The 11,215-nt window shown below is 51.7% G+C and overlaps 2 protein-coding genes across 2 annotated transcripts; both read left to right on the forward strand.

Annotated features, from left to right (window-relative positions):
- Positions 1-2,839: 2,839 nt before the first annotated feature.
- P152DRAFT_476033 (RdRP-domain-containing protein) lies at positions 2,840-7,156 on the forward strand (the record flags this gene model as incomplete). Its single annotated transcript, XM_033681468.1, has 4 exons — positions 2,840-2,859; positions 2,913-3,066; positions 3,120-3,633; positions 3,684-7,156. 4 exons carry the CDS (start codon positions 2,840-2,842, stop codon positions 7,154-7,156), a joined length of 4,161 nt encoding a protein of 1,386 aa, XP_033531531.1.
- A 1,539-nt stretch (positions 7,157-8,695) lies between these two features.
- P152DRAFT_142887 (uncharacterized protein) lies at positions 8,696-11,057 on the forward strand. The gene is made up of 2 exons (XM_033673868.1): positions 8,696-9,582; positions 9,646-11,057. The coding sequence occupies exons 1-2, from the start codon at positions 8,981-8,983 to the stop codon at positions 10,922-10,924; spliced, it is 1,881 nt and encodes a 626-aa protein (XP_033531532.1). The 5' UTR covers positions 8,696-8,980; the 3' UTR covers positions 10,925-11,057.
- The last annotated feature ends 158 nt before the right edge of the window (positions 11,058-11,215 follow it).

Genomic DNA, 11,215 nt, shown 5'->3' on the forward strand with positions numbered 1-11,215 from the left:
ACCTGTAACCACGGGGCAGTTCGTCACGCGACCATGAGGTATTTCGAGGCAAACGCAACTATACATTTGACCGGCCACCCGCAGAAGGGAAACGTAATATGAATCGTCCGAATCGAATCATTTCTCGACCACGGCATCCGTTGATGAGGGCGGGCGCGTCATGGACAAGAAACGAGGTATCACTGCTCGTGATGCGCAGCGCTACTCACCCTCACCACCAGTTGCACCCATCCAGGCTCCGGAGAGTACCCCGTACATATCACATCCAAAGTCCCAGGGGTGGGATACGGGGTCAGGATCCGTTGAAGCGCGGAGGAGAGGAGATGCAGAGCTTGTGCGTTGACACACAGCACAGCTCTGAAATCATCTAACGTAATTGGTTACGATATAGTTACCGCCTTTCTATTCTGTACTTTTTCGTGTACTTTTTCGTCGGGATGATGCAGAGATCAGGGTCGGAACCAGGAAATTGGAGCAAGATGGAACTTGAAGGATCCAGCGGCAGGCTAGGTTGGCGTCCGAAGGATCAGTTATCCCACGCTTAATGGCAAGAAAAAGGGACAATCTTTCCATTGAGACGTTGGACTCTTGTTTCGAACTTGGGGGGTTGTGGGGGTGCTCAACTTCGGAGGTGTCAAGCTTCTATGTGTGGGAATCATTGCGCTATGAGCTTCGACTTAGTAGAAGTAGATAGCCAATTGCATTAACTACGTAACTACCTGTAAGTAGGTATTCTCGAGTAAGTAGATAATAGGAATGGCCGATACCCAGATGTCCCTGGTAGAATGCGGGTACTCCTACGAAATATACTACTGGGTGTGGTACTAAGCTGGCAGGGAAACCAATGCTGCGGCGAGGTGTTGCTTGGGGGCTGGCAGACCTGGCTTATGGTACCATACGAGTGACGACCAATATTTCTACTTCAAGTTTCTAAATCTGCACACTATGATAATGCCACCATCGCCCCTCTCCCAAGCTGGTTAAACGGTCCAGTCCCTCGCGAGGATCGGAAACGTTAAGGGAATAGGATCGAATAAGACAATATTATTCGTATAATTTGGCCAATTCGCTAGAAACCGTCTGGATCATGTCGGGTAATGACGAGTTGGAACAGGCCATCATGGAGCTGCATAGGAGTAGATCAACTGCCAGGAGGTCTAGATGAAATCGTTAACTTCTGTACGGAATAGGGGATTGGAAATCTCGATACGACTCAATTCTCAGCGATTAGTTCTATATCTGCAGTCAAAGCGATCTGATCATAGGAGCTGGATATCGAAATCGATCATAAAACGAATTGATCAACATGTCCAGCCTATCTCTTCTCCGACAACTGTTTGCACCCGATACCATCGATGGGTGGCTACTCTGTCGGCAGTCATCGATCTCTCTCCCCGAACTTGGTTGTTTGTCCCTGCACATACAGCATCTTGATTCATCCCTTAAAACGAGGAGTATTCTCAAAGCAGGAATTTCCAGGTGAATGGAATAGGAGGATGGCTGCACAAAGGAAGTGAACCCCTTCAACCAAACAGCACACCAGGTCGCGATACTGGAACAATACCTGCTAATTGTCTCCAGTGTTGGTTTGAAACTGGATTGGAACCCAGTCTTCTATTTCTTCCTTTCCTCGAGACACTACGTTCTGGATATCCCTATACGGTCCTCAGTCTACAAAGGCAGACATGGGTGAGCCAGCCAGTCAGCCAGTGTCAGTTTCAGTGAATAAGGGACCATGCCAGATTCACTCTTGTTCCAACTCACCTGCAGCTGGGGAAGGCCCCAACATCTGAAGGCAAATTTTCCAGTTCTAGTTCCAGTTCTCTTTCTTTCTCCAAATTCTATTGCCCTGAGAAGTCCAAAGAAACAATGTGCCTTGGATACAAACGGCAACCACCAACACACTGCGAATGCCACAACCCATGGCTCTATCTCAATCCTTCTGTTCTTCTAACTATCATTCACATCACAAAACCTGACACCTTCGCCTTCAGTTTCAGTTTCAGCTCTCACTGCTCCAAACCACGAGCCACCACCGGAATCACCTCTGGACCAACCGTAAAAGCTGTCAGTACCTCCTGTGCCTCCAACACGAGAACTTGGAGTACGGAGATCAGATTACGCTGCAGCACCTGCATCAGAGAAGTATCGGAGAAGGTGCGGATGCCCACCAAGGCAAGGCGACAAAAGACGACAAAAAAAGACGACAGTTTGTCAACAAACACCGGGTGGCTCTCATCTTCATCTGTCTACTCTCGGCTTCATCCACTTCATACATGTATCTGGTGAAAGATGATAATGTCGAGTCGGTCTGACTGGTTGACTGATTGACTTGCGGAACATCACCGAATCCCCGAGGACGACAAAACCACTCCATCACAGTTTTGGAGGCAGAGCCAGGAATCCAGTGGAATTAGAAAGTAAAGAAGCATTCAGGTAAGTAAGAATGGCCTCTGAAGACTGATAGAGAGCCCTTGATCTTCATCGTCACCGCTCTGCATCGACTCCACAGCTTCCACAGCTTCTATGCATGTGTTTGCATGTGCTGCTGTGGAATTATCTACTTACTATTCATTGCCATCCTTCCGAATATTTCACTCTTCCTGACATTGACTGTGTGCAGAAGATGAATGCTTCCGGACGACATCGGCCTCCAGCCAGCCCATATGGGCAACCACACCTTCGAGGGAATGAAGCGTGGAGAGAATGGCCTGAGGTCAAAGTTAAGGTAGTCGGGTTCCCTTTCCGAACGACTTGGCCGTATTACGTTGCTCTCAGTGGCGAGGGGAATGTACGTCGGATTGACGTGGCAAAGTCAAGTGATATCCCTCAAAACTCTATGACATTCGTGATCTTCGGGTACGGACAGAATTCCACAGTCATAGTGGGCGATGGTATGCTAACTGTTGCAGCCCGCCTCCCCAGACTGCAATATGGCAGTTCTCATACATCTCCATCGAGTACGAGGGTAAGACGCATAAGGCTCAAGTCACTTTATGTCCTCCTGTTAAGGAAAGAATTCACCGAAGTCCTGTCAATCAGAACCGCATATATCCGGAGCGCACAGTAAGTTCTGAAACCCGTTTAATGAATATAATCTGTGATCTGACAGTTTATAGGAATTGCATGCATCAAGTCTTGACATCGGCCTGATGCACACCGCCGATTCCATGATGACCATGATGACCGTCGCCGCCACTGAACGCTTACCGATATCCCTTGTATTGCAACTATTCCCTAACCGAAGACAAATCGGGATTGAATTCCACATCGCGGATGATAGCAGTGCACGATCCGACGATGAAAACGAATTCCGCAGATACCAACTTGAGATCGACGTTTCTTCGTCTGTTACGGAGGTCTTTGAGGACGCCAGCAGTCCGGACACTGTAACACTGGTTCTTCCGTCTATTAATCCGCCCAATGCCTATCGCAGAGTGAAGGATATCGACATCAAGGATACGCACGATACCGATTCGATCGTTTGGCATGAGATGCGTGCATGGCCTCGCGTCACTGAAGTCAAGAAGCCGAATCTAGTCGATCCTCGGTCAAAGCGGCAACTGACCTCGACGCATCCTGCCCCAGATGCCCCGATCCAGCTCAATCGTGGAGATTCGTTGGTTGATATTGGTACGTCTGATTTGATTGTGAGCAGAATTATCGCTTACATATGTTTCTAGGCAGATGGACTACCTTTCGAATGGTCTTTCCTTTGAATAATGACGAAGCCAGGCGATCCTATTACATTATTCGCAGCGTGTTGCGAGACTACAACGTGAACGTGAAGCGAGGTCCAAATCCGACCCAGATTCCGAGACAGGAGTCAACGTTATGGAAGCAAATCAACGAGCTACCGAGCACATCTAATACTCAAGTCCTGGGGCACCAAATCTTTCCGCTGCCGTTTGACGTACGCTACCAACTTGAGGTATGTGTATCGCAAGGGATCATCAATGAACACAATATCACCGAACAGTTCCTTACTACCTTGCTGCGACTCGACCGGGAAACAGCACGACAGGTGCTGGAGAAAGCTGCGGACAGTCGAAAGCGATGGTTCGAGCCCATGGATATTATCCAACAATTTCGCTTCTCCACCTACTTCAACCGTCGAATACCGGAATACTGCAGCTACAGCCGTGGTGTGACCTTGACTCCAACCACGGTCTACTTCCATAGTCCGGCGGTAGAAACGTCAAATCGGGTCACCCGCAAATACGAGAGTCGAGACGTTCAGTTCATCCGCATCAAATTCATGGACGAGAGAACTTGGGGAAAGATGAGGAACCGACATGATCGAAATGAAGCTGCCGTGTACAACCGTTTCCGACATGCGCTCCGACACGGCATTCAAATCGGCCAGAGGGTGTTTTATTTCCTTGCATGGGGAAACAGTCAATTCCGTGAGAACGGGGCGTACTTCATTTCACCAACCTCAAGCATCACTGCCGATTCGATCCGTGCCTGGATGGGGGATGTCGCTCACATCCGCGTAATTGCCAAATACGCCGCAAGACTCGGTCAGAATTTCTCAACCACCCGCTCCTATCGAGGATCTCCCGTGGAGATGGTCGAAATTCCAGATATCGAGCGAAATGGCTACTGCTTCACTGATGGTGTAGGAAAGATGTCCCGGTTCATCTCTCAGATGATTGCTAACCGTTTTCGACTCCCTTTCGGAATGGATGACCCTCCTAGTGTGATTCAGTTCAGATATGGTGGCTGCAAGGGAGTTCTGGCCCTCGATCCAACCATGGTCGGCAAACAGAATCACCAAATCCAGATCAGACCATCTCAACGCAAGTTCGAAGTGACTGAAGGTGGATTGGAGATCACAAGATGCTCAGACTTTTCCGTCGCGACCTTGAACCGGCAGCTCATTGCCATCCTCTCATCGCATGGAATTCCGGATTACGTCTTTGACGACATGCGTGAACGAATGGTTCGGGATTTGGACCTTGCTATGCGCGATGAGAATGTTGCGCTGCGCCTGCTACAGAAGAACATCGATATGAATCAAACTTCCCTAGCACTCGCCGCGATGATCGCGGAGGGATTCATGGAGAGACGTGAGCCATTCCTGACGAATTGTCTTCAACTTTGGCGGTGCTGGAACATGAAGCTACTCAAAGAGAAAGCGAGGCTGGTGGTTGAAAAGGCGGCGTTTGTCCTTGGGTGCGTCGATGAGACCGGGCTTCTCCAAGGACATTTTGACGAAAAACTGACCCGCCATCATGAGACAAAGGAAGACCTCATCCGAGATCTGCCTCAAATCTTCATCCAAGTTGGTGTGTCGGAGAAGGCTGGGGAGAAGAAGCAATATCACGTTATCACCGGACTCTGCATCCTCGCTCGTAACCCTTCCCTTCACCCTGGAGATATCCGTGTCGTCAATGCTGTTGACGTTCCCGCACTCCATCATCTTAAAAACGTGGTGGCTCTCCCACAAACCGGGGATCGCGATCTAGGTAGCATGTGCTCTGGCGGAGACCTTGACGGCGACGATTATTTCGTTAGCTGGGATGAAAACCTCCTCTTTACTGACTGGAGTTATCCCCCTATGGCACACACGGCACCGCCGCCTAAAGAGGTCAATCGACCCGTGGTCATGGATGATCTGAGCGATTTCTTCATTGAATATATGAAGAATGACTCCCTCCCCACCATTGCGACGGCGCACCTTGCTATCGCGGATAGTGAGGGAGTAGAGTCTGAAACCTGTCTGGAACTAGCAGAGCTTCACTCATTGGCAGTTGATTACCCGAAGAGCGGACATCCCGTTCGTATGGAACGGAGACACTTCCCAACACAATGGCCGCACTTCATGGAGCGACGAGCGAAGACGTACACCTCCCGCAAGATCCTCGGGAAACTCTACGACCGGGTCAGCAGTGTCTATTTCCGGCCGGTATTTCAAGGATTTAATTATGATATCATCGCCTCGTACCAAACCATGCTCGATGCAGCGTCCTGGGAGCGGTTGAAGGGGAAGGCCAGGAACCTGAAAGGGAAATACGATGATGCAGTCCGACGCATTCAAGCTCGACACGACATCAAGACGGAGTTCGAAGTCTGGACAGTGTATTGCCTTTCACACAATGGCGAGAAGAGGGACTACACATTCGCCGAAGACATGGGACGTGATATCGGTGGGTTGAAGGAGGAATTTCGGGCACTTGTTCGACAAGAAGCTGAAGCGATGGATGGGGGGATCGTCGGGCCAGAGTTCCGGCCCGTCATCGAAGAAGCCGAAGGGAACCACCTTGGGGTTCGAGAGGTGGATCTGATCCTTCATCCATTCCTCGCGGCGATGTATTGCGTGGCTGTCGACGAAGCGACCACGGCGGTCAAAGAGAGCCGAATGATGGCTACAATCGACGGCATCCGACAGTCCTTGCGGAATCTGAATCAGCCGAGCGAACGGCCCATGATGAGCTTTCCGTGGATTTTCTACGAAGAGCTGGGGAAAATCTCCAGGCTTGGTGGATTGTTGAGGAAGCGCATGGCAGGCAAAGTGAGGTGTGCGGAACTTCTGGACAAGCCGGCTGAAGCGCCGCTCAACTATGATCAGTCACCCCATGAAGATTCCACCGTCGGACCACCTGTCCATCTACCCGAAGTAACTGTTCAACCCCGTGGCCCAGTCGATGGAAGGTCAGATTGGACCGATATTGTGATGGACCATGATGAGGGACGCCGCAACCAGGCGTGGCTGAATCATCATGGACCTCTTTACGGACCTCCAACATCAACAGCTACCAATGGGGACACCATGCCGTCCAATGCGGACGGAGTAGAGGGACCCATCGACGTGAATAGCGTTGATACTGCCGAAGATCCTAGTGCCATGACAGATCCCACCGAGGCAGAATTCAATGCCATGACCCTAGCCCACGCAGCAACCACGAAGTACCCGGATTTGTTGCTCGAGGCCACTGAGAACTGGCCGGTCTCAGCAGACTCGAAGAGATCAGCTCCGATTGCTCCCGCGAGTTTGATGTTGATCCCAAATGGCAAGTCCAAGGAGCTCATCGCCGTGGCAGATGCTGGTGAAGATCTCGAGGCAGACTCGGACGAAGAAGATCTCGAGGAAGAAGCGGACAGTGGGAGAGCCGTGGGGGGATTCAACATGCTCGATGCATTCGAGGATTGATCTACGGATCTGGAGTCTGGACATGGAATTCTAAGTTCATACTTCATTCGGGAGGTTCAGGCGCTGCTAAGTCGCAGGATACGGAGTGATTGGCATGATATCGACAGGTAGCTAGCCAAGTGGTTGCTCTCGCGGAGTTCCAAGTTCCAAGTTCCAACCTCGCATGGTGCGAATAGACCACCATGGGGTTAGGTTAAGGATAGTAGCGCAATAAGAGTCGGGTTCGGTATATATACATATATATATATATGCTGAACAATTGTGAAGTTGTAGATATCTCACTCTGGGTTCCTCAAGTGCCAGTGGCATTGATATGTTCCATCCACTGGATCCAAGTCCCTTGATAATTTGATATTACTGGCAATGCATGGGCCCATGTCACCATGGTAGTGGAATGTGGATCCATCTAGCCATTGCGACTTGGACCCGACAGGCGGGAAATGGGAATGCATGTGGTCGGAAGCGTTTCGGATTGACGAGGATGAGGGCTGGCACCACGCCAAGCGCCGGCCCTAAATCAACGAGTTTCGTGATTTCGCACCCGCATTGGAGGCATGGGAAGTTGTAGATGTAGCAGCAGTACAGCATTTCGTACCGACTCTTTTATTAATACCTTTGACAGGATCGGGATGAGATCGGAGGGAGATGCCGTCCGCCGTCAGCAGGCAGTGGGCAACTCCTCTGTAGAATACTTGAAAGATTGACATCGGATTCGGTGCGCCCAGCACACACTACTGATAGGTAACTAGTTATAACTAGGTAAGAATAACTAGGTCATGCGCGGAAATGGGAGTACCTGCAGTAGTTCCAATCCAGGGCTGCATTGGCCATGGCCTCATGGGGTGGAGGAGGGCTCTACGCGATGGTGGGTGGGCGCTTGATGAGGACACTTTGAAGCCTGGAGGGAGGATGAATGCTGGATGGGAATACGTCGCGAACCATTGGCAGACTTGATATCACCTGGAGTCCATCTTCTTCAGCGGGAGATGTTTCTCATGGTAAATAGGAGCAGACGGAGAATTGGGAATCGGGCAGGTGATTGGACCCAAGGGACCCCTTTTCCATTTGCATGTTTCACTTCCGAGGCTCTCCAGACTGTTTCTCCAGAGCGTTTCACCCACGAGATTCTAGAAATATCCAGTGTAACTATTATAATCCAACGGATTGGCTCATTACTCAGTAACTCCATGATAAGAACCCATACATCCTCTGTTAACACCAGCAACATCCACTTCGGCCACCTTAAAGGTTAAACCCTCTGCCATTCTGCATCCATCCTCTCATCCCCTGAACCTCCAGCATTTCTACCGCACGTGGCATCTAGCAGCAATCCATCCATCCATCCCATCCACCACCCATCCATTCATCACTTTCGCTCTCTCGTTCTCTCTATCTCATACCTTACATACCTTTCCTTCGGTATCCCATTTGTGCATCACCATTACCCCCCCCTATCGAATGGAATCTCATGTCCGCGGGCTAGATTCGGAAAATTTCGAAACCAACCCAAACCCAATCCGTCCGCTTCCTCCTAGGATCTGGTCACTTTTTTCTCCTTAGTTTCTTACGGACGACGGTAATAAACCGTCTCCAGTCTCTAGTCCCCAGAATTTCAGGAGGTCTGCACTTTTGAAAGGGCGCCAATTCCGTCCCAGGGTCCAAATCCGATCGCTTCATCTCGCTGCTGCAGCTACTGCCGGGCAATTATCCCATCAAATCTCCATCATCTCCATCGTTGCCCGTGTTTTTCCCCCTTACCCTTTTCTCTTCCTTCGCACCGCGTCTCGCGTTGCTCCCTCCCATCAACGGCATTGATCGTCAAACATGTCCAATCCGTCGACAAATCTAAACCCATCAACCGACATTGCATCCGCCAAATCCAACGGCAGCGACGGCACGCGGCGCACCAGCTTCGGCTTTTTACGACGACAGAAATCGACTGAACATTCGACTGGGAACCGCATCGCGTCGGGCGGCAAGATGACCAAGAAGCAAAGGGCTCAGGCCGAGGAGCTGCGCAAGCAGCAAGCCCTCTCCCAATCCCCTCCTCGTCTGCCTTCGCACTCGCCACTGCCTCGAATGAACATCTTGGGCGGTGCTGCCGCTGAAGACCCAACCGCTCGTCCCGATTCCTATGCCCTCGTTTCGAACAAAGCCTCGGGTTATCCGGGTCAAGATTTCTATCATCAACAGAGAGGTGTGAGGCCGTCGGTCGAATATCAGCAGTATGGTTCGAGCCCACATGGTGTTCCAATCCCGCCCATCCCTGGTAGTTCACCCTCCTCGAGAAATGGGGAACCCGTGGACCCTTACGCCAGGACCGAAAGCATGACGCATCGTGGCCGGTACAGCTACGCCAGCAGTGCCGTGAGCACATTGAACAGCCCAAGACGCGTCCGCAGAAGAAAAGATCCGACCCCGTTCAAGTAAGCATGGACCATTGAAGAGATCGATGAGATCACGCGCTAATTACAATGATTCGGTTGCAGCATCCTCGTCGTCGGCGCGAAGAATTCCGGCAAGACGTCCTTCATCAACTTCTTGAAGAATTCCCTCCAACTGCCGGCGCGGAAACAGCGACAGCATACCCCGTCCCCTCCCAACACCGCCCTCCCCCCCGACTCACCTTTCAGCTCGATCTATTTGGAGTCCGAAATCGACCATGAGAGGATCGGTGTCACCCTGTGGGATTCCAGGGGGTTGGAGAAGAACATCGTTGACCTGCAACTCCGGGAAATGGATGCCTTTCTTGAGTCTAAGTTCGAGGAGACCTTCACCGAAGAACAGAAGGTGATTCGTGCTCCCGGCGTCCGAGACACCCATATCCACTGTGTATTCTTGATTCTCGACCCGGTCCGTCTGGACGCGAATATTACCACCTCGAAGCAAAACGGCGATTCCTTAGTGGCCAAGTTTAGCACCGGCGCTCGTCTCATCGGCGGACTTGACGAAGACCTGGATATCCAAGTGCTTCGCGGTCTCCAGGGCAAGACGACGGTGATTCCAGTCATTAGCAAAGCTGATACCATCACCACTGCGCATATGGCCATGCTCAAGAAGATGGTCTGGGACAGCCTCAAGCAAGCGAAACTCGACCCTCTCGAGTATTTGAACGTTGCCGACTCCGACGGCGAGGACGCCCTCGATGAACGTGACGAAGACGAGTATCTCCATTCCGACACCGAGCCGTCTCAGCCGAGCAGCCGCGTGCTGAACCAGATCGCCGATGGTAGCTCCTCCGAAGATGACGAGGCCGCGGAAGAGTCCGAGGACGTCTCCTCGCCCGTCCGCGAGTCCTCCCCCGCCACCACCACCCCTCCTCCGAAGGCCGGCAAAGAAGGCACCCACCGCCGCACCCCCTCCGCCATGTCCATGGCCGCCGCCAATGCCAAAGCCGACGATGTCCCCTACCTTCCCCTCTCTATCATCTCCCCCGACTCCAACAATCCGAGCGTCATCGGCCGAGCCTTCCCCTGGGGATTCGCGGACCCGTACAACCCGGAGCATTGCGACTTCGTCCGGCTCAAGGAGAACGTGTTCAGCGAGTGGCGAGGCGAGCTCCGTGAAGCCAGCCGTGAGATCTGGTATGAAGGCTGGAGAACTAGCCGACTGAAGAGGCGAGGCACGAGTGCTGGGCCACCGTCCAAGAGCCCCGCCCAGAAATCAGGAATCGCCGGGATCGCGGATCGTAGTGCTGGTTACGATACTGGTAGCACCAGGAGTCGAACGAACGGAAGTCCGGAAACCCAGCGATATCGAGGACATTGAACGAGGCACGGAACGGGGCGCGGAACCGAAACCATGCATTCCGCAGAGCCGATGACGGCCCAATCGACCGATCCTTTCGATAATCGAATAATAAATTCTCGAGTTAGAAGGCGGATGACGGACTTGAACATATCATATCCCGGTTTCCGACTTTCCAGCTTCTAGGCACATTTGCCGAGGAGTATCTCTTTCAAGAAAACATTCACGGCTTCAGGAGCTTGGCTCCTCCTTTCACGCGGCGTACTTTTTTTCCTTTGTGACGACAAATGCAACTGCAGCTCTTTCCTGGTG

The sequence above is a fragment of the Eremomyces bilateralis genome (genome assembly GCF_010015585.1).
Source record: "Eremomyces bilateralis CBS 781.70 unplaced genomic scaffold P152scaffold_21, whole genome shotgun sequence".
Taxonomy (NCBI): Eukaryota; Fungi; Ascomycota; class Dothideomycetes; order Eremomycetales; family Eremomycetaceae; genus Eremomyces; species Eremomyces bilateralis.

Coding starts and splice junctions, on each gene's coding strand:
- P152DRAFT_142887 (XM_033673868.1), top strand. CDS start 8,981: ATGTCCAATCCGTCGACAAATCTAAACCCATCAACCGACATTGCATCC. Junction 9,583..9,645: donor AAAGATCCGACCCCGTTCAA/GTAAGCATGGAC, acceptor ATTCGGTTGCAG/CATCCTCGTCGTCGGCGCGA.